A 24062-nucleotide genomic window follows, 5' to 3' on the forward strand; every position below is an offset into this window, starting at 1 on the left:
CACTCTATAGGAAGGATGTGATTGCACTGGAGAGGGTGCTGAGGAGATTCATCAGGATGTTGCCTGGGCTGGAGCATTTCAGCTATGAATAGAGACTGGATAGACAATGGTTGTTTTCCTTAAAGCAGAGAAGGCTGAGGAGGGACCTGATTGAGGTATACAAAATTATGAGGAGCATAGATAGGGTAGATAGGAAGAAACGTTTTTCCTTAGCAGAGGGGTCAATAACCAGGGGGCATAGATTTAAGATAAGGGCAGGAGGTTTAGAAGAGATTTGAGGAAAGATTTTTCACCCAGACTGTGGTTGGAATCTGGAACATATTGCCTGAAGAGGTGGTAGAGGCAGGAACCCCCACAGCATTTAAGAAGTATTTAGATGAGCACTTGAAATGCCATAGAATACGAGGCTACTGGCCAAGTGCTGGAAAGTGGAATTAGAATAGATAGGTGTTGATGACCGGCAGGGACACGATGGGCCGAAGGGCCTGTTTCTGTGCTGTATAACTCTATGACTCTAATTAAGTCCAAATTTATTTCGTTATGATGTAGAAGACTGATGAGGTGTGTCGGTGGTGTTGCCAACCATCCAGGATTGAGTTAGGATTTGAAGATTAATCCCCAGGAACAACACTCAGGGGAAAAATTATAGGGTCGTTAAAATAATTGTGTTTTTTTCATCATCTTAGAATGCTTTCATTTATTGGTTCTATAAATATTGCTGATGGGGGGGTGGGGGAAATAACTTTGATTGACAGTTAAGAATCAGCTAATCGGGTAACAAAAAGACTGTCTCCTTTCCAATTGGCTCAGGAAGGGGCGGGTACACCGTGAAGATGGATGTGTTGATTGGGCAATGGCAGGACTGTGGGGCGGGGGCAGTTGGAGTTGGAGGAAATCGCCCTGAAGACATCCAATCAGAGTTGGCAATCTCATACGCCAGTGATTCCGTTTTATTCTCCAAAGAATCAGTAGTCCAGTCAAAGGGTGTTATCAGCAACCCGGGGCACAAACTCTTGCTGCCTTTTGCGCTTTGTGTTTTGAGATCCAACACATAGCAACACACAGATACAAACGTACACATGCATTTGTCATTAGAGTATAAAAACAAAGCTTTTACAATATCACTTAATAACTAGTGAGCAATTGCCTTATTAGAGGCCATCTCTGAGCCAATATTTTGGGACTTGATATGTAAAACAGGGACAGGGTTATTGCCATCTACTGGTTGGAAAGAAATTGCAGTGCGTAATCTGAGGAGTGTTAGTTTCATATAAAAGTGTCAAGGGCATATCCTACAATAATAAAAGCTTTGTTGTTCTCAGCGATGTGTGTCTGCCTGATTTGAAGTAGGTTGCACAATTATCACTATGACAACAGTAGCACACATTGGTGCTTATAAGAAGGAAGAAAGAACATGCATTAAAATAACAACTTGCATTTATATAGCACCTATAGCAGTAGAATTGATTTTCCTGAGTTTCAATGACATGTCTGCAGGATGGAAGATGGTCGCATACCCAAGGTCCTTCTGTATGGTGAGGTAATTGGGGCCAGATGACCAGTGGGGAGCCCAAAGCTCTGCTTCAAGGATGCTTTCAAGTGTGACATGAAGTCCCTAAATGTCGACTATCACACCCAAGAGTCACTAGCTGGTGAAATGGCAACACATCCTGGCGTGCACTACCACGATAACCAGTAGCTACAGCAACTTGGCAACAGATCAACATTACTAAGACTAGCAATTTAATTCCTGATTTATTTTAAATTTAAATTGCTGAGGTACCATGGCGGGGATCTGAACTCGTGTCTCCAAGTCATTAGTCCAGGCCTCTGGATTACTAGTCCAGTAAAATAATCACTATGGTACCGTATCCAACACATAGCAACACACATATACAAACGTACACGTACATTCACATTTTATTTAATGCATATTAAAGACATACACAAAACAGCAAAAATATGACATGCAGTTCTTTCCTCTCACTGCAAGAGGGTGACAAAATGCTTTGTAAATGAGCCAGCGACAGTGGTTCGCAGAGCCTTGAGCGTTTGACATATACTTCCCACAACACAGCAGCCATGCGTTGCCTTTAGCTAATAGTTATGAATGAGAAGGTGCACACATATAATGGATGATGTACCATGCCAGTGATTGTTTTGGCTTGAGGTGTTGTACCCTCATTCACTGGCCATTCAAGGTTATGTTTTGTACTAATTAACTGTTGAATTGTCCAATAATGTAAATATCAAAGTGGAAATGTAGTGCCGTAAAATAGAATTCTTACATAATATGAATAAAGTAACTTTGAATTAAGAACTTCATTGGATCAGTGTAGCATTGAATATTCAATCAGAATTTTAAATTCTTTTGTAAACTTTATTTCAAGAAGCCATAAGTAAACAGATGAATAAAATGATCAACCATTAGCATTCAGTTACAAATATTATTTGAGATTAATTTTCAAGAGAAGGATCAAGCCATAATGGGTTCATCATAAATTTCTTTTATGGGAGTGTATGGACAGTATAACTTTGTACAGAAATTTTATACACTTCAGGATCAGTGGGGCCATGGGTAGAGAGATTGGGTGAACTGGCTAATTGCACTCAGAGCCATAATGTTTTCCTACCCGTTAACTGTTGAACTTTGAACCACAACTCTTTGCACCATTGAGAGAAAAGGGCTAATCTAATAGAATTTAAGGCCCCACTCCTCCGATTAAAATAGTAGGTGTGTTCAACTATGCTCCAGACTACCTTGTGCGCTACAAGCATCAGTGAGAATGACACAAAACCATACCAGTCACAAAACCTGTGATGCTCCTTTCCCAGATGTGAAGGAGCCACTTAACAAATGCAAATGATGAATATGTTATTAAGCCAACCACCGCATACCTTAAACCAATAAAATAGCACCACAATAGTTTTTGCTTGAAAACTTGTGTCACTGACTGGAAGTTCTGTTTGGCAGTTTCTGGTTGGAGATGAGAGGAATAAATGATACATCATAGACTAGGACAACTCAGAATCAAACGGTGAGAAAGACCAGGAAGGAAGTCCAGAAGAGATATCACAATTTCAACAGGAGCATCAAAGTAAGTCAAGAATATCAGTTCTGATGAAAGGTCACAGACTTGAAACCTCAACTCTGCTTCTCTCTCCACAGATGCTGCCCGACCTGCTGAGTATTTCCAGCACCTTCTGTTTTTTTTTTCAAGAATATCACATTGTTTTAAAATGAGCATCACATATATCTGGAAGATGATAAGTCTCAGTTATTGGGATTGTTCTCAGATTAGAGAAGATTAAGTGGGAGATTTACTAGAGGTGTTCAAAATTATGAGGGTTTTTTTAATTTATTCATTCATGGGACATGAGCTTCAATGGAAAGGCATTGATTGCCCATATTTAATTGCCTTTGAGAAGGTGTTTGTGAGCCACCTTCTTGAACCGCTGCAGTCCATGTGGTGTAGGTACACCCACAGTTCCAGAATTTTGATCCAGCAACAGTGAGGGAACGGTGATAAACTTCCAAGTCAGGATGGTGCCCGACTTGGAGGGGATCTTGCAGGTGATGGTGTTCCCATGTGTCTGCTGCCCTTGTCCTTCTAGGTGGTAGAGGTCCCAGGTTTGGAAGGTACTGTCAAAGGAGCCTTGGCGAGTTGCTGCAGTGAATCTTGTTAATGGTACACACTGCTACCACTGTGCGCCAGTGGTGGAGGGAATGAATGTTTAAGGCGGTGGATGGGGTGCCGATCAAGCAGGCTGCTTTGTCCTGGATGGTGTCAAGCTTCTTGAGTGTTGTAGGAGCTGCACTAAAAGTGGAAAGTATTCCATCACACTCCTCATTTGTGCTCTGTAGATCTTGGGCAGGCTTTGGGAGTCAGGTGGTGAGTCACTTGCCGCAGAATTCCCAACCTCTGATCGGTCCTTGTAGCCACAGTATTTATATGGCTGGTCCAGTTAAGTTTCTGTTCAATGGTTACCCACAGAACGTTGCTGGAGTAGATAGGCAGAAACTGGTTCCAGAAGACCCTGGCTGGGAAATCCAGTGAAGAAAAGGGACAGTGATACTCATCCAATCAGCTAACATCTCACGTATGAAGAATAGTTACTCAGGAGACATACAGGAGAGGATCCAGTAGTCATGGGACTTTTATCATCGAGGCCTTGAGGAGAAAAGGTGCTCAAAATCATGTAAGGTTTTGATAAGGATAATTAAAGAGAAACTGTTTCCACTGGCAGAGAACACAGATTTAAAGTAATTGTCAAAAGAACCGGAGAGGTGATGAGGAGGATTTTCTTTTACACAGGGACAGTTATGATCTGGAATGTACTGTATGAACGGGTGGTGGAGGCCCATTCAAAAGGGAGAAAATTGCAGGGCCATCGGGAAAGAGGAAGAGAGAGGGACTAAATGGATTGGTCTTTCAAAGAGCTGGCACGGGGATGATGGACTGAATGCTCTCCTTCAGTTTTGTAAGATTCTATTAAAAGGGAGAAGATTGGCAACAAAAACACCAATTGATTTCAAACTCCATTATGCTGCCCAACATCACAAAAATTGCCAAGCATTTCACACATCAATAATTTTCTGATAATTATTTTACAGAATTTGACACTGTAGCCTTCTCTTTTGCACTGGTTGGAAGATCACAGCCCGAATAGCCTCCTCGAATATTGTCTTTAGGCCCTTCTGTTTGAAGGCCGAGCTTTCAATAAACTTTGCAGCTCCTGTACAAATTGAAAATAAGAAAGACATTTTCAGCTCTTGTCCTTTGTTTATTCTTGTTCAGGTGCTCCCACAGGAAGCACTTCCTTTAATGGATGGACAGTTGTGGGTCACATGCCTGTGATTTCCTGCTATTGGTGGCTGCTGAGTGAGGCTCATTCTCAGGGAGTAGGCCGGTTGTAAAAATGGCCCTACATAGGCGGTCATTTCTGAACTAACTATTGTAAGGATAGAAAGTCTTAGAAATTTGGACATGCCAATTTTATGGGTGTGCGGAGGGGTGGTAGTGTGTAAGGAATGATCCTTGTGCATGAATGGTTGAGCCCCGAGGTGCCCCCAATGATCTCAGGCCTCATTTACCGCGAGGAGTTGAGCTGATTAAGCAACAGCTCTCAACTAAGTGAGTAAAGGAGGACAACCAGGAAGGTGAGGTTGGGGCTGCAATTGAGTCGGGGATTAGCATTGGTGATTGGTAGGGTGGGAGGGGTAACGGTGGCCGACCGCGATCCACATTCTTTGAGCGTGAGGTTGGGAGGAGCACTCTGCTCTTCCCTTCTCCACATTCCGGTGGGTATTTTATAAAACCATACCTTGCTGGTTGTGATCGAACAGGAGGTCCCTTTAAGATAGTTCAATTGGTCAACCAATCTTGCAGAGGAGGCCTAAAACAGTCTTTAGACCACTTATTTACATATGCAAAGGGTTCACAGTGTTTCAGGTGTGGACATAGCACCAATTTATCAGCTTTTACCAACATGGCAGGTAGTGGACTTCCATCTGGTAATAAGCATACAGTTCTTGCTTGCCCTAAGCCTATCAGAGGCTTGGGAGGCAATTTAGGGCTCATAAAATGGTGGGCGGTGCTAATAAATGCCAAGCTTGCCCTTATGACCACAAAATGGTGTTACTGTGGGGTGGGGAGAGTGTGAGGAAGGAGTTAATTTTCATTTTACAGGCCAGCATTTTTGACTTGCATTTCAGATAGTGTGAGGAGATTGTCCCTCATAAAAACATGAATGGATATCGAGCTCTAGAGGAGACGTGAACATTTGCTCATCGAATGATGAGAAATACCCCATTATATCTTGGACTTGATATATAATTAACACAGAAAGCATTTGTCAATCAACTGTGTTTAATTATATGCAAGTGGAAGGCATTAATTAGGGTTTCACTTGAGCGCATATAAAGAGACACCTACTGAAACTGTGGTGTGGTTGAGTTAGGAGGTGTATGTAATGTTTCACTCTGTAAATAAATGGAAGACTGAGTAAAGATTGGCTCCAGTTCTATCCTTCACAAAAATGGATTTCCACATGAAACATTGGGCTCGATTTTACAAGCTCGCAGTCCGCCCGCTCGGACCAGACATCGTGGAGCCGCCATGCTATTCAGCATGGCGGCTCATTTAAATGGCTGGGGTGCACTGCCCCCCACCGCAATGATGTGGAGGGGCAGATGGTCCCTCCCCAGTAATGGCGTCAGGTGCCACTGCGCAGGTGCTGACGCCATTTTTAAAGGGCTTTGAGCCCTATATTGCTATTTAAATTTTTAAAGGGAAATGTGTTGTAAAAAATAAAATGTATTGACCTAGAGCCTCTCCCACTGCACCCCCCCCCCCAACGACTATGCATTTAATTCCTTGCCCTCTCCTCCTCAAAATACTTACCTTGTACACCTGACCTCCCCCCCACAAAGTCCACAAACTTTAATCTTTACCCCTTCCCACCATCCCCTACACCAATCGGAAGAGTTTGACCTTGCTCCGCCCACCCCCCCCCCCCCCCAAGCACTGAAATACTTAACTGCTCCCCCCTCCTCACCAGTGTTATGCCTGGATCTCCAGACGGAGATCCGAAGGCGCGAGAGTGCCGGCCACAATATCGGAGTGGAATGGACGATGGGAATGGATAAGTCATTCATTCCTTCATTTGCATTTTTTCACATATGTAAATTTCACTCCCGTCACCGAACGTTGGTGGGGGCTGCCACGAGGCCTTGCCGCTGATGGTAATATGTGGGCGTGCCTTCCCGGCGTCAGGGAGTGTGGCGGGCCTCTCCCAGAGGCATTTTCCAATCCCCTCCCCCCCACACCATGACCCCTGACACCAGGGGGGGGTGGGGCTGTAAAATTCAGCCCTTTGTGTCCAGAGATGAGTACAAAGCCCATGCCGTGCCTTTATTATCGGACATATGTTGCCTCTCAGGGGACAATCAATGGTCAAATTAATGTGCAATCATGCTCTCTGCTCATCTTGTAGAGGTGTCACATACCAATCTCCTTTGCTATCTGTGCACCTTGCTGATGGCTGATGGGCACCTGGTTCTTCTCCTTCAGCTTCTCTATGGTTTCTTTGTCATCCCGTAAGTCAAGCTTGGTGCCCACAAGGATGATGGGAGAGTTGGGGCAGTGTCGTTTCACCTCGGGGTACCACTGTTTAAGGAGAAGGAAAAGAAATGGGCAATTCCTGGTTCATTGGCATAGATAATTGGGCCAACGTGAAAAAGAAAGACTTGCATTGATATAGCACCTTACATGGTCACTGGACATCTCAAAGCTTTACAGCCAATGAAGTAATTGTGAAGTGTAGTCTAGTAGGAAAGCCATTTGAGGTTTATCTTTAATTTACTCTTGCACTTGTACACCAAAGCTATGGATGTCATATTGTGCTCCATTCATATAATAATACTGCCATCCTTTTACAGTCAATAGATGGAAAATCTGGTCTATTATTTATCATATTTGAGGAATCTCTAACATCTCTCCTATATTCCTAGCAGGAATATTTGAATAAAAGCTGGCAGATGTACATTGCTTATGTCTTGTCCTTCAGAATCTATGCATTTCTCTACTTTATCTGCACTACTATAGTCTTTGATCACCTCATGTTTCCTCTCTTGTTCCCACTTTAATCCAAATGGGCCATTCTATATGTTCTATATCCTCACTGTTCTTGAAAAGCAAGACTTATTACGCCACCTCCTACTCGAATGCATGACTTTCTAGGGTTTGAAACTGTGGAACTTTGTGTGGCCAGATTTTCAACAATGTGACGTCCAATTTTTCACTCAGTAATATACTATTGAGCTGTATTATAATGCATGCCAAGGTGCAGCCTTTTGAGAATAAAGCTAATATTTCACCGCACAAAATAGCAGAGATTTGACGAAATGGTTGAAAGAAAAAGGAAGCGGATAACGAGTAACCTTTGCGATCTGTACTCCTGTTCATAGAATCATAGAAACTTACAGCACAGAAGGAGGCCATTCGCCCCATCGTGTCTATGCCAGTTCTGTGAGATAGCAGTCGTGCTTAGTCCCACATATTCTGTAACCATGTTCAGTTTATCAAGTATCTGTCCAACTCCATTTTATAATTATTTATGGAATTACCTTCCGCCATCTCTTACGGTTGAGCATTCCTGACAAATCTGAGTCAAAAAATTTCTCTATCTCCCGTCTAGATATTTTGCCGATGATTTTAAATCCATGGCCTCTGGTTATTGACCCACTCGTTAGGGGGGAACAGTTTTTCTCTATCTACTCTAATAAAACCTCTCACCATCTTGAAAACCTCTATTAGGTCACCTCTTAACCTTCTCTGTTCCAAAGAGAACAGTCCTAACTTTTCCAATACCTCCTCATGAAGTCCCTTGTCGCTGGTAACATCCTGTGCAGTGATCCAAATCTTCCTGCTGTGGCTATTTACACAAAAACAATGTGAGGAGACTGACGTGGGGCAAGCCAAAACTCACATTCAAATTCCACCCAGCATTTGCATTTTCCTTCTCCTCTGCCGACAAAGGCTGGGATTTCTAAATGTTAAATGCAAATCAAAACAAATAAACCAAGAACCCTCTGGACAACTGACAAACAGAAGGGTTAGTAGCTCAGGGTAGTGGATGACACTGGCAGTTTACTGGTTTCCCTATGTTGGGGGATCCTCGGCAAAGATCGACACACTCCCTAGGACTCGCCTTATCCCAACTTTTGGATGAGAATTCGTCTTGTGCAAAGTGAGCTTGCTGTGCATCTGGCTTGATATTCAGATCCATTCAAGTCAAGATACCCAAGACAAGTCTCTACCCCGGTATCCTCTACCGGAAGGCAAACATTGCTACCATGGCAGACAATCACATCTGGAATTTCCACCAGGGCTTCTCCAATTTCCCGCCACTTTGGCAGAAACCCCAAGAAATATGGCATAACCGGTTCTTTACGCTGTTTCTACCGAAGTTCCAGGAGAACTCTGAAAATTCTACCCCAATACTTCTTTACTAACAAACAGTGACAGAAGTGACATGGTGAATTTGTGGGACGCCTAGCATTTTCTCCACCAGATCAGTTGAAAACCCAACACTATTCATACTCCTCTCAGATATAACATCTTTTTTCAACCAAAAAAATGTTCCTCCCTCAATTTTCTGGTACTGTGCCCAGGAGTCCATTCATGTTGCCCGTCTGAACTGTAGGTGTTGGCTGGTTATTTGGCTACCAGAAGCATCACAGCTGGGCCAGACCCCATCCTGATCCTCACCCAACATCCACATCCATGCACTTCTAGTGAAGGATCACCAGACAGCAATGAAGAGCTGGAACCCAGGTGGATTCTCCTCATCACCAATGAAACTAGCCCAGAGGAGTGCAACAAAAGTCTCTTCTGACTCGGGTTGCCAACCCTCCAGAATTGTCCTGCAGTCTCCAGGAACTAAAGATCAATCTCCTGGACACTGCTACGAGACAACCAGGAGAAAAACCATTGGAGCATTAAAAATAAAATTGTGAGGGTTTTTCTTCCATTTTCTTTGAAAACCTTTGTATATTAGTTTTTTAAAAATTGGAGAAGGGGAGAAAAATGAATTGGCCGGATAGAGTATTTAGAGGGGGGAGGTCACGTGACAAAACCTCCACCCAAGCGGAGTTGGCAACTCTTCTGATATGTCCTAAGAACCGGAGGTAAAATGAACAAAGAGCAGTCTCACTCTAGTTCCCAGTCGGAATGGGATCAGATTGTCTACATTTAATGCTGAATTCACAAACTCATCCTTTAACAACAATGGACATGGAAGAAAGCGGAGCAGTGCTATTATAAGCATTACTTTGCATCAGTCTCACACTATACCTAACCTGAGAGTATTCAAATGTTAATGCTTAGAGCAAATATTGTGAGAAAGTGTTTCACATCCCTCATCTCTAGTAAATGGATGGATTTAGTTGTAGTTCAGAATGAAGTTGCCTGCTGTTGTAAACATTAGACTTCCTGAATGAGATAACAGTTTATACATTGATCTTATCTGGTAATATGTAAATAGAGTGAAGCTATCCAAATGAAAATATATCTTGGTTTCTGTAGGATACTGTGTTTAATTAAATGCCAATTGTATTTCTGAATTGTAACAGTGGGGAGAAGGTGGTGTAATAGTAATCCAGAGGCTCAGGCCAATGCCCTGGGGGACACAACGGTGGTGTAGTGGTAATATCACTGAACTAGTAATTCAGAGGCCCAGGCCAATGCCCTGGGGACAGGTTCAAATCCCACCATGGCAGCTGGTGGAATTTAAATTCCATTAATTAATAAACTCTCAAAATAAATACTCTCAGTATTGCTGCCATGAAACTATCATTGATTGTCATAAAAACCCATCTGGTTCACTAATACCCTTTAGGGAAGGAAATCTGCCGTCCTTACCTGGTCTGGCCGACACGTGACTCCAAACACACAGCAATGTGTTTGACTCCTAACTGCCCTCTGAAGTGGTCCAGCAAGCCACTCAGTTCAAGGGCAATTAGGGATGGGCAACAAATGCTGGCCTTGCCAGCGACGCCCACATCCCGTGAAAGAATACAAAAATACATTTATATAGCACCCATAATGTAGTTAAGCATCCCAACGTGCTTCACAGGTGTACCAACAAACATTGATAATGTGTCAAAAAAGGAGACATTAGGACAGCTGATCAAAGAAGTGGTTATAAGGAGGGTGTTAAAGAGGGAGAGAGAGAGACGGCAAGGTTTATGGAGGAAATTCCAGGGCTTAGGCAATTGAAGACAAGGCTGTCAATGGTGGAATGAAGGAATTGGAGGCCAGAATTGGAGGGGTGCAGGGTTTCTGAAGGATTGTAGGAATGAAGGAGGTTACAGAGACAGGGAGGGGCAAGGCCATAGAGGGATTTGAACAGATGAAAGGAAAATAAAACAGAGGCATTCAGGGACTTTTAAGCTTGGGAAACCAGCTAAAGGTATCCAAAAACAAGCTCCTGGTCTGATGAGTTTTTGGGTGATCCTGGCAACCAAGATATTGTGGGAAATGTGAAAGAAGCTGAAAGTTATCCAACAGAACATTTCTGAGTTCTGAGATTTGATCAGGGGGTCAGGACTGTGTAGGGTGACGCTGGTGTTTACACACACATCATAATTCAGGGTCCACTGACACCAAGGTGATCACATTATCAATAAAAATAGAGGGTCCAGATTGCAGAGGATAATATTTGCTTACGGCAACTGATTTGGGGGAAGGGGTAGATTTTCAATTTGCAGCCCTGTACAAAACTTGCTCTGCGGATTAAAGCCTTGTTATAGCAAATCACCTAATTACCATTATCATTGATTTCAATGGAAATGAAACTTGGACAGTTTCTATAATGGCCAGCCCATCCACAACATCCTGCGGCAAGTTTAAAATCCATCTTAAAATGTTGTATATAAAAAAACCTAAAATTTGATGCATGGTCCGCACGACTTACACAGTCCATGCTTATCATTATCCACCTATATCTAGTAAATAGAGCTAAACCTTTCCCATTACCATAAGAGTCAGTTACAAAGGTGCTGCCTTTGGACAGTTCAATTTGTGCTCACCCTGCACTGACCGGTTTAAAAGGCCATGCTGATGTCAATCAGCTGTTCACACCTGCTTAAAGTACTTTTACCTTAAATGACGAGATTCTAGATGCAACCGCTAATGATTAGGAGAGGACGTTGCTAAGAGAGACTTTCTTTTCAAAATAAAATGTTGGTTCACTTTTACTGTCGACTGCATATAACGGGCAAATGGCGTTAATATCAATGCTATGCGGGCAAATCGCATTTGCATTAAGCGGACAACTCATGCTCACACTAATGTGCTCGCTACAAGTGGCGGGGGATTGTATTTATCTTGGTGCGCATGAAAACCATTAATAAAGTCTAGTACTGGGATGATAACCAGGTGTTGCGATGAAAAGAGACTTGAAAAACTGGGGTTGGATTCAATGAAGCAGCGAAAGTTATGCGGAATTGAATGGGGAGTTCTCAAAATCATTAAAAGGTTTCAGAGAATACATAAGGAAAGATTATTTCTACTGGAGAGTAAAGCAGGAGCAAGGAGACATAAACTCAGAAGCATAAAGGAAGAATATCTTTTTTCACATGGAGTCATTGGAATCTGGATTGCACTACAACAACTTGGATTTATATAGCCCCTTTAATGTAGAAAAACATCTCAAGGTTTCAGAGGAGCTTTACCACAAGTGTGATGGAGGCCAAGGCATTTAAGACAGCATTGGAAAAATATTTGAAAGGAAAACAATATTAAAATTTGTGGGGAGAAAAGCAGAGAAGTAGAGTTGCAGTAAATCTTTCTGACATGGCCTACACAGTTACAATTGTTCGGAATGGTCACTTTCTGTGCTTAAGGTCATAACATCCCATAACTCACCTTGACACGGACATTCTGAAAAGATGCGGGACTGACCAAGGAAAAGCAGATCACAAACACATCCTGGAAAAGAAGAAAGTAAAATAAATAACCCTGTGGTCCTGCAGTAGAATTTTTTCATTCCACCCAACTCCATGCCAAACTCTTGCGCTCTCTTAGGATGTAATTTGTTAATGGAGAAAGAAAGCGAGAGATTTACGACTAAGGTATTCTTACAGTTTGAGGGTAGGAGAGCGGTCGAAGTTTGTCGTAATCTTCCTGACCTGCTGTGTCCCACAATCCCAGGTTCACTACGTGACCATCGACAGTCACAGTGGTGGAATAATTATCAAAACTGTAAAGGAAGACAGAAAAAAGTTGTCAGTCCAAAAAGAACCACGGTAATTCATAGGCTGCAGCCTTTCTAGGCCAATTTCCATTTACTAGGCAGATGTGGGTTTTAAAGTGTCAGCCTTGGTTCAGTGTCTCTGAGTCAGATGGTCGTGGGTGAAAGCCTCACTTCAGAGGCTTGAGCACAAGGACTCGGCTGACAGCCCAGTGTAGTACCGAAGGTGCCCTGCACTGTCAGAGGTGCCGTCTTTCAGCTAAGATGTTAAACTGAGGCCTCGTCTTCTCTCTCAGGAGGATGCAAAAAATTCAATGCCATTGCTTTGAAGAGCAGGGGTGCCCTGCCCAATGTTCTGGCCATTACTTATTGCTCAACCAACATCACTAAAATAAACTATCTGGCCATCACACTGCAGTTTGTGGGAGCTTGCTATGCACAGTTTAGCTGCTACATTTCTTACATTACAACAGTGCCTACATTTGTAAAGTACTTTAATGGCTGTAAAGCGTTTTGAGAAATCAGGAGGTTGTGAAAAGCGCTATATAAATGCAAGATGTTTCTCTTTCTATAGTGGAAGCACTTTCGACCAAAAACTAGGTGGAACTGGTAGTTAATAAGAGATGTGTATTTGAAATTATGAGCATATGAATTAGGAGCAGGAGTAGGCCACTCGACCCCTCGAGCCTGCTCCGCCATTCAATAAGTCCATGGCTGAACAGGTTACTCCACATTTCCAGCTACCTCCAATAACCTTCCACCCCTTTGCTTATCAAGAATCTATCTACCTCTGCCTTAAAAATATTCAAAGACTCTGCTTCCACTGCCTTTTGAGGAAGAGAATTCCAAAGACTCATGACTATCTGAGAGAAACAATTTCTCCTCATCTCTGTCTTAAATGGGCGACCCCTTATTTTTAAACAGTGACCCCCTAGTTCTAGATTCTTCCACAAGGGGAAACATCCTTTCCACATCCACCCGGTCAAGATCCCTCAGGATCTTGTATGTTTCAATCAAGTCGCCTCTTACTCTTCTAAACTCCAGTGGATACATGCCTTCCAATCTTTCCTCATAAGACAGCCCACCCATTCCAGGTATTAGTCTAGTAAACCTTCTCTGTACTGCCTCCAATGCATTTACATCCTTCCTTAAATAAGTAGACCAGTACTGTACACAGTACTCCAGATGTGGTCTCACCAATGCCCTGTATAGCTGAAGCATAACCTCCCTACTTTTGAATTCAATTCCCCTCGCGATAAATGGTAACATTCTATTAGCTTTCCTAATTACATGCTGTACATGCATACTTACCTTTTGTGATTCGTGCACTAGGACACCCAGATCCCTCTGCATCTCAGAGCTCTGCAATCTCTCACCATTTAGATAATATGCTTCTTTTCATTCTTCCTGCCAAAATGGACAATTTCACACTTTCCCACATTATGCTCCATTTGCCAAGTCTTTGCCCGCTCACTTAACCTATCTATATCCCTTTGTAGCCTCGTTATATCCTTTTCACAACTTAATTTCCTACCTATCTTTTTAGCAACCATACCTTCGGTCCCTTCTTCTAAGTCATTTATATAAATTGTAAAAAGTTGAGGCCCCAGCACGGATCCCTGTGGCACACCACTCGTTACATCTTGCCAACCAAAAAATGACCCATTTATGCCTACTCTCTGTTTCCTGTGAGCTAACCAATCTTCTATTCATGCCAATAAGTTACTCCCTACCCAGGAGCTTTTATTTTCTGCAATAACCTTTGATATGGCACCTTATCAAATGCTTTCTGGAAATCTAAGAGCAGTACATCCACCAGTTGCCCTTTATCCACAGCACATGTAACTCCCTCAAAGAACTCTAATAAATTTGAAACCAGTTCTCTCTCTCTCTCTGTCGAGAAGACCATTCATTTTGGGCGCCCTCCACAAATGACTGGAAGGTTTTTGACTGACACCCTGCAACTACCTGGAGGGTAGAATGTGAACTAGATGGACCTCGGTCTTTATTTTTTGCATCTAGCAATTCCTATAGGCTTGAATTTACAGCTACATAACCAAAATACATGTTCTATTGTGCTGCAAAAGTGCAGAATGGGATGGTCGGAGGGGGAAGGACATCATTGAGTCATGGAATCATAACAGCACAGAAGGAGGCCATTTGGCCCATCGAGTCCATGCCAGCTCTCTGTAGAGCAATCTGATCAGTCCCATTCCCCCACTCTATCCCAGTAGCCCTGTAAGTTGTTTTTCCCCTCAGTTGCCCAGTATTTATCATCTCCATTTCCACCACCCTCATAGGCAGCAAGTTCCAGGTCATTACCACTTGTTGCATAAAAAGGTTCTTCCTCACATCTCCCGCCTCCCCCCCCCACCCCCACATCTCTTGCCCAAAAGCTTAAATCGGTGTCCCCTAATCCTTGTACCATCAGCTTTTCTTTGTCTACCCTATCTAAACCTGTCATAATCTTGTACACCTCTAATCAAATCCCCCATTAATTTCCCTTGCTTCGAGGAGAACAACCTCAGTGTCTCCAGCCTAACCTTGTAGCTAAAATCCTTCATCCCGGAACCTTTTTGGTCAATCTCCTCTGCACCTCTCAAGAATCCTCACATCCTTCCTAAAGTGTGGTTAGCAGAATGTTTTTTTCTTCTTTCATGGGATATGGGCGTCACTGGCAGGCCAGCATTTGTGGCCCATCACCTTTGACAACTGAGTGGCTTTCTAGGCCATTTCAGAGGGCAGGTAACAGTCAACCGCATTGCTGTGGGTCTGGAGTCAAATGTAGGCCAGACCAGGTAAGAACAGCAGATTTCCTTCCCTAACCGACATTAATGAACCAGATGAGTTTTTATGACCAATGAAAGTTTCATGGCACCATTACTGAGACTCGCTTTCAATTCCAGATTTTTATTAATTAATTAAATTTGAATTCTGCTGTGGTCAGATTTGAACTTGTGTCCACAGGACATTAGCTTGGGCCTCTAGATTAGTAGTCCAGTGACATTACCACTACACCACCATCTCCCCTGGATGCAATACTCTAGTTATGACCTAATCCGAGCTTTATAAAGGTTTAGCATAACATCCCTGCTTTTGTACACAATGCCTCTATTTATGAAGCCCAAGATCCCACATGCATCATGTTCCAAAAAAAACAATTAGATGTTGGGAGCGGAAAAGGTTTGATCTCGGGCAGGCAGGGAGCAGGAAAAGTTGCCGCACCAAAACAAGAGGCCCATGAGAAAATGAAGAGGACCGAGCAGAAAAATCAGAGTGGATGACATTGGGTAGCGAAGCTGATACTTTCAGTGGAGGGAAAAAAAAATCAACAGGATTTCCACAAGGGGAGTAAGAAATCCAGCAGAACAGAAGTATTAGCAAGGTTGACACGGGGGGCAAAAATTGGAGGGGCAGAACTTCAATTTCAGCATGGGCCACCCGAAATGCGCAGACCAACCAACGAGGTTGACTTTGGGCAAGTGGAGGGGCAACTGGGAACCTGTGAGTTGAAGAAAAAGCAAATCCAGAGACATAAAGGAGGGAGAAACACTCCAAATTACAAGTTTAAAATGGGTTCACTAGCGTATTGAGAGCAAAAAACACAGAGCATTGGGTGAAAATTAAGATGCCACATTATTGAGACAGTTGAAGAGATGGGAGATGTAATTGGAAGAGCAAGATCTCACAATATACCCCTTGGCAACCACAAGGCACCATACACACTTGGAAAACCCATATAATGCACACAACAACAACTTAAATTTATATAACACCTTTAACGTAATAAAACATCAAGGTATTTCACGGAAGCGTTATAAAACAAAATATGATGCTGAGCTACTTAAGGAGATATTAGGTTTGATACCAAAAACTTGGTCAAAGAGGTAGGTTTAATGAGTGTCTTAAGGGAGGAAAGTGAGGTAGTGAGGCAGAAAGGTGTATGGAGGGAATTCCAGAGCTTAGGACCTAAACAACTGAAGGCACAACCAGCAATGGTAATCGGGGACGTAGTCTTATCCTCGGAGTTTCTGTAATATAAGGGTTTGAAAGGGTTAATTGAATTTGAAAGGGACAGTGTGAGTAACACCTCCCACTCTGATGATGTAAGAGATGAAGTGAGAGAGAGAGAGAGAGACTTAGAGAGGAGAAGGAGCATGGCTTCAGGGGAGTTAGACATGCTTCTGTAAAGTTGTATATAGTTCTTTAGTATGTGATAAACTAGTTATTGTTAAAACTTACTGAAGACTCAGTAATCACTCCTAGCTACTAGACTAAACAAACATACAACATGGTGAACAGCAGTGGGTCTTGCCATATAAGATCGCAGCAGCTGTGAAGGACCCAGCAAACATTGAAAAACAACTTTAAAGGAGGTTGGAAAGTCAGATTTGAAAAAAGTGGTGCCAAAACTGCAGAAAGTAAGAAGATGCTGTGAAGAGCTTCAAGTCTACTCCGGGGACAAAGTGGAGGCATAGAGAGTCAGGGAGTCAGCTTGCAGAAGCATTCAGGCTGCACCACAGAGGTGTGGTGGTCTGTGAAAAAAAATTCCAGTCCAGCCATTGCAGGCTTCAAGTCGGAAAACCAAGCAATGGTCAGGGTCTGGTGAGCAACCCTTAAAAAAAGGGTAGAAAATTGATTTTAGCAGCACATTGGGCAGGCAGCACCAGGAAAACCACATCCCTAGCAAGGGCGGATTTGAGGTCGGCGCCATTACACGTGGTGACCGTGAGGCAGCACGAGAAAAAAAGTGGCTGCAAATACTTGATTCCCCAGGGAAAGACAGTGACCGCAGTGGGAGTCAGTGTGAAGCTGAGCAGCACGTGAAAACTTCTAATACTGGAAGCCAAATTTAGAACAGCAAGTAAACTAGCTAGAAAGCTTAGAAAAGACATGGATCTTAAATTTACACTTCAGCGAGGTTTGCACATGTGGAAGGACCAACTCAAACTCAAAACTTTGGAGAAAAAGATTTTTGAGGTACAGAATTGCTTCAAAATTAGATAGATGCTCTGAAGCTGAACAAGTCAACACATTACTTTATTCCATTAACTACTTTATCACATACTAAAGAACTATATACAACTTTACAGAAGTATGTCTAACTCCCCTGAAGCCATGCTCCTTCTTCTCTCTAAGTCTCTCTCACTTCATCTCTTACGTCAGAGTTGGAGGTGTTACTCACACTGTCCCAGACAGTAACCCTTTCAAACCCTTATCCGACAGAAACTCCGAGGATAAGACTGCGTCCCCGATTACCATTGCCGGTTGTGCCTTCAGTTGTTTAGGCCCTAAGCTCTGGAATTCCCTCCCTACACCTTTCCGCCTCACTACCTCACTTTCCTCCCTTAAGACACTCCTTAAACCTACTTCTTTGAACAATAGCAGATGATGTTATTGCAAGACAAGGCATTAATGAGACATCAGATAAATTTGAAGACGTCTTAAAAGCCTTTGATAATTATTTCAACCTGAGGTGCAACAAGATTCTAGAAAGGTCCAAATTCACAGAAGGGGCGGCACAGTGGCGCAGTGTTTAGCACCACAGCCTCACAGCTCCAGGGACCCGGGTTCGATTCTGGGTACTGCCTGTGCGGAGTTTGCAAGTTCTCCCTGTGACCGCGTGGGTTTTCGCTGGGTGCTCCGGTTTCCTCCCACAGCCAAAGACTTGCAGGTTGATAGGTAAATTGGCCATTATAAATTGCCCCTTGTGTAGGTAGGTGGTAGGGAATATGGGATTACTGTAGGGTTAGTATAAATGGGTGGTTGTTGGTCGGCACAGACTCGGTGGGCCGAAGGGCCTGTTTCAGTGCTGTATCTCTAAATAAATTAAAATAAATAAACCAGGTGAACTGATAAATACTTTTATTAATGGCTTTTACAGGCTAGTTTAAAAATGCGAATATGGAGACCTAAAAGAAGAGTTAATATGAGATCCGCATTGTAGTAGGTATCGCTGAACACCTATCAGATTTATTGCGGTCTAAGGAAGACCTCACCCTAGAAAAAGCAATTCAGCTGGAGAGACAAGCAGAGGCCCACAGGCAGAGCAGAGCAAACCTGAGAGGTGAAGAAAAACCTTCGGTTCAGGAAACCTCCAGTGACCATACAGTTCCTTAAGCACAGGACTGTAAAAGCAGCATCAGTAAAGAAGGTACACTTGGGAGGAAAAGTGTAAGACACCATGAAACTCTGACAGTGCTGTTTTCTTCCTGCCCTGGGGGTGTTTGATGGGACAGTGTAGAGGGAGATTTACTTTGTATTTAACCCCATTTTTTGTTTTAAAGGGAGCTTTACTCTGTATCTAACCTGTGTTGGACATTCCCTGGGAGTGTTTGATAGGATCGTGTAGAGGGTCTGACAGTGCTGTGGTGCCATAAAGGCCCACAGGCGTAAACAGTGTTCTACAAACAAAGCAGAATGCTTTCACTGCAAGAAAATTGGCCAATTTTGGGAAGATGTGCCAAAGTAAAACCTCTACTTTCACAGGTTCGAATGGAAAAATCTTCACGCAAAGAGCTATTAATGATGTTGAACAATCTCCGTCAGAAAAGAAATCAAAAAAATTCTTTGGTGAGACCAATGACCCTAATCATGCATTCTGGAATGCAGATATATACGTCAATGGACATATCACCAACTTTAAACTAGACACTGGAGCAAGTGTAACAGTTTTATCAGACAATGCACCATGGTTATCAGCGCATTGCCTGCAACCAACAAACTCAGTTACACGGTCCAGGAGGGATTGAACGAAAAGTTAAGGGAAAGTTACAGCAGATATTGGAAACACTACATTCTACAGAATCAAGAATTTTCTCTTTTAAGTAGAAGAGCTTGTATAGACCTTAATCTTATCAGGAAAGTGGAAGTTAAGCTGCATGAATCCAGGAATCACTTTCAAAAAGACTTTCCAAAATTATTTACTGGTCTAGGAAGACTTAAGGACATATAAGGTATTAATTTGCAAAAAGGTGCTAAACCTGTATGTCCTTTCACGCCTAGAAAGATATCACACCCACTAATGAAGAAAGTCCAGTATGGATTAGCACCATCAGAACTGTTGATGGGAAGGAAGCTCAGAACAGAACTTCCCATCCTACCCAAAAAGTTCAAGACAGAGAAAATTCTTATCAAAAACAACAAGCTTAGAATTACAACAGAGATATCGTACCAGGAACCTACCCAAGTTGATGGAAGGAGAAAAGGTATGGGTACGAGACCAAGGCAGAGAAGGAGTAATCATTCAGAGAGATCTGAATCAGTAGCGATCTTATTTAGTACATACTTCACAAGATACTATAAGAAGAAACAGGAGAAATCTTACTTCTATGCAAAGACATCAGTCATATTTGGATGAACTAGATGTTGAACACGAAATTCAGAAAGCACCGGATACTACAAACCTCAATGAAGGCCGTCCAAATCAAGAATCAGAGAAAGACGACTGATCTCCCGCATCTGACAACATCATGATCAGGGAGAGGTGTGAAGGTTCCTGACAGATTGAATCTGTGATGTTAGAGACTTGAGGGGAGACGGGTAGTATGTAAAAGTAAAAATGAATGTACAAAAAAATAATATATGGACAAAGACTTGGGGGGGGGTGGGGGGGAGATGTAAATATAAGGGTTTGAAAGGATTAATGTCTGGGACAGTGTGAGTAATGCCTCCCACTGTGATAATTTAAGAGATGACATGAGAGAGAGAGAGACTTGGAGAGGAGAAGGAGCATGGCTTCAGTGGAGTTAGTCATACTTCTGTAAAGTTGTATTATAGTTCTTTAATATGTAATAAACTAGATATTGTTAAAACTTACCAAAGACTTGGTAATCTCTCCTCGCTAGACTAACCAAACATACAACAGTTCCAGGTGCATCCCTGAAAAGAACCTCGAGCTGGAAGCATAGGGGTAGTTTGCAAATCCGGGACCGGGCTTTTTCTGTATCAGGATCTGAACACATGGTGCCCATAATTTTCCATCAGTTCAAACTACCTGCTACATTATTAGTCTCACTTGAGCCATAGGAAGATTTGGCGATGTGTGAAAATTGCAGACATGTAAACTGCCAGGATTACAACCCCTGGAAATTTAGGGCCTCTGCCCCCAAAGTAACCACCCCTTGTGAGGAAGGGCTGATAATAAAAATGATAGAAGCAGCAACAGATACTCACACAGTCGGAATGTACTCCTCAGGGAAGTCGTTGGTCGTGTAAGTGATGAGAAGACAGGTTTTCCCAACAGCTCTGCAAAAAGGGAAAGATCCAGCTTGTCATCGGTCCCACGGAAATCAATGGCAGTATTACGTGGAGTGTGGTGTCAGTAGAACTGGAGCACACCAATGGTGAACCATTGCCAGTGCTCCGCATTCTTACCATTACACTTTCATCATCCCCTACCTGATGCCAAATACCTGCACCATCAACAACTTGCATTTATGTAGCACCCTTAACTTAGTAAATCACCCCCCCCAGGTGTTTCAAGGGAGCGATTATCAACCAAACTTTGACACCAAGCCACTTAAGTAGATGTTAGGATGGGTGACCAGAAACTTAAAGAGGTGAGTTGTAAGAAGCAGCTAAAAAGGAGAGAGGGGTAGTGAGGTTTAGGGAGAGAATTCTAGAGCTTAGGGCCTAGGCAGCTGCCAATGGTGGAGCAGTTAAAACTAGGGATGTGCAGGAACTGGAGGAGCGCAGAGATCTCGGTGCATTGTAGGGGCCACAGAGATAGGGAGGGGCAAGGCCACAGAAACCAATTTCACTCTGCCTCTGCGCTTTGCAACAGTCTCTCAAAAAACACTACTATCTTTGCATTCTTTCAAACGCCTATTTCTTTAAGCCTGGCTCCCGATCTCCCTCACCCATCCAATCCTCTATAATAGGTCATCCCATCGCCTGATCAGAATCCGACAGTCCTCACCCACCTTGAAATTCTACATGTTGGTCCTACATAATTGAGTTGTTGGATTGCACTGCCTGAAAGGGCGGTGGGAAGCAGATTCAATTTTAACATGAAGGGAATTGGATAAATACTTGAAAAGGAAAGTTTTGCGGGGCCATGGGGAAAGAGCAGGGAAAGTGGGATGAACAAAAGCTGGCATAGGCACAATGATCCAAATGACCGCATTCTGTGCTCTGTGATTCTTCTGTGATCAGCAGTTAGCGTGTCTGGGAGACTAGATGGGCAGAAGGTCTCAGCGTCACTTCCTACATACATGCTAATATTTTGAAATCAGTTTTCACTTGTCTTAAACTGGAGCAGCAGTAGAAAATATTACAACTGACATCAGTACTTCTGAAATATGAAAGACGAAGAAGGAAAATTAGCCAGGGTTCCCATTCACATTGACGATCCAGTAACACCTGTCCGAAAGGGTGTGGTTTGGCTGAGAACAGGAGCTGTGATAACTGGCATAGTTGAACAACAATTTGCATCGGTACAATGGTAGCACAGTGGTGCAGTGGTTAGCACCGCAGCCTCGCAGCTCCAGCGACCCGGGTTCAATTCTGGGTACTGCATGTGCGGAGTTTGCAAGTTCTCCCTGTGACCGCGTGGGTTTCCGCCGGGTGCTCCGGTTTCCTCCCACATGCCAAAAGACTTGCAGGTTGATTGGTAAATTGGCCATTGTAAATTGCCCCTAGTATAGGTAGGGGAATTGTGGGGATGTGGTAGGAGTATGGGTTAATGTAGGATTAGTATAAATGGGTGGTTGTTGGTCGGCACAGACTTGGTGGGCCGAAGGGCCTGTTACAGTGCTGTATCTCGAAATAAAAATAAATAATGCCTCTAACATAGTAAAATGTCCCAAGGCATTTCGCAGGAACATTATCAGACAAATGTTGACACCAAACTACATAAGGAGATATGTGGATGGGTGGGAGGTTAGGGTTTAAGGAGTGTCTTAAAAGGAGCAGTGTGAAGAGGCTTCGGAAGGAAATTCCATATAGGGCCCAGAGAGCGGAAGGTGCAGCTGGCAATGGTGGGGGCGAAGGCAAAGGGGGGTGCGAGAGAGACCAGAATTAGAGGAGGGCCGAATAACCCAACAGTTACCAAGTATACAATGCAAGAATGTTTTTCTTTATTCTTTCACGGGACGTGGGCGTGGCTGGAGTTTCTCATCCCTAATTGCCCCTGACAACTGAGTGGCTTGCTAGGCCACTTCAGAGGGCAGTTGTCCACATTACCAACCAGTTAACCACATTGCTGTGGGTAGGGGGTCACATGTCGGCCAGACCAGATAAGGATGGCAGGCTCTCTTCCCTAAAGGACATTAGTGAACCAGATGTGTTTTTACGACAATCGCTGATAGTTTCATGGCACCATTACGGAAATCAGTTATCAATTCCAGATTTTTTTTAAATGAATGGGTTGGATTTAAATTACCCTTTAAAACGGTCGTGGTGGGATCTGAACCCATGTTCCCAGGACATTAGCCTGGGCCTCTGGATTACTCGTCCACTGATCACTATGCCACCGTCTCCCCTCAATGGCCTCTTGGTTTGAAGAGAGGCTGCGATTTATGGAACTGTACTCAAGTATGAGTCAACAGCAACAGGAAAGGAAGGGTGAATGGAAAGGAATCAATCATTATATGAGTTCTAGAAAGTACAGATAAAACATATTATAAAACAGGTAGAAACATCAGGGAGATGATAACAATGATTACTCACCCATCACCCACCACCACGCATTTGATATTTTGCATCATTTAACTGCTGAAAGGTATAATTTTCCCTCTGTAAAATCTTAAAGTAAAAGCACAAAGGCAACGTCTCGTCTGGCTCTGTCCTCAGCCAAAGCCTGCTTTGTTTCTGTGAGCTGCTAAACTCCCTCCTGCTCATCCATCTACCTCTGGATCTCTTGCTAACTGAATACCTGCCCACTCTGCATAGATCCTGATCAGCTTTGTAGGAAAATTAGTTTGTGGTGAATTTAACTACCAAATGAGGTGATAGGACTGGAAAGGCTTTAACTTTTTAATGAATAAGCTACCTGGTTGAACTAGGAGATGGGCGGAACAAAGTAATGCTGAACGTTGAACTTCAGGTCAAACTCGGGCCAAATTAAAGACAGGATGAGGATTGAGTCAGGTAATGACTGAGGTGGAATGGGGAGCATGAGTGCGTCTATTCAATACCCCAGCAGGACTGAGTTCAGGAGGCAAGGGAAGAAAAATGAGAAAACTCCAATACCTTACACTGATGAACAGTCATCCAGATTCCTTGAGAGTTCCCCCAATGAGGCTGTTCTCTTAGGAAAAGGGGGAAAAGGTATATGAGAGTAGAAAATAGGGACAGCAGCAGGC

At 43.2% G+C, this 24062-nt stretch overlaps 1 protein-coding gene across 1 annotated transcript; it reads right to left on the reverse strand.

Moving 5' to 3' along the window:
* Nucleotides 1–3281: 3281 nt before the first annotated feature.
* Nucleotides 3282–23537, reverse strand: LOC137353378 (ras-related C3 botulinum toxin substrate 1-like). The gene is made up of 6 exons (XM_068019585.1): nucleotides 23428–23537; nucleotides 20932–21003; nucleotides 12648–12765; nucleotides 12432–12494; nucleotides 7010–7169; nucleotides 3282–4737 (listed from the first exon to the last, which is right to left on the reverse strand). Exons 1-6 carry the CDS (start codon nucleotides 23463–23465, stop codon nucleotides 4610–4612), a joined length of 579 nt encoding a protein of 192 aa, XP_067875686.1. The 5' UTR covers nucleotides 23466–23537; the 3' UTR covers nucleotides 3282–4609.
* Between the last annotated feature and the right edge of the window lie 525 nt (nucleotides 23538–24062).

Source organism: Heterodontus francisci, chromosome 41 (assembly GCF_036365525.1).
Source record: "Heterodontus francisci isolate sHetFra1 chromosome 41, sHetFra1.hap1, whole genome shotgun sequence".
Taxonomy (NCBI): domain Eukaryota; kingdom Metazoa; phylum Chordata; class Chondrichthyes; order Heterodontiformes; family Heterodontidae; genus Heterodontus; species Heterodontus francisci.

Excerpts from the sequence above, each read along its gene's own strand:
- LOC137353378 (XM_068019585.1), bottom strand. The coding sequence starts at position 23,465 with ATGATGCAAAATATCAAATGCGTGGTGGTGGGTGATGG. Across the intron at positions 21,004-23,427 it reads TGCGTGGTGGTGGGTGATGG|AGCTGTTGGGAAAACCTGTC; the intron begins GTGAGTAATCAT and ends CCCTTTTTGCAG. Across the intron at positions 7,170-12,431 it reads TTCAGAATGTCCGTGTCAAG|TGGTACCCCGAGGTGAAACG; the intron begins GTGAGTTATGGG and ends CTCCTTAAACAG.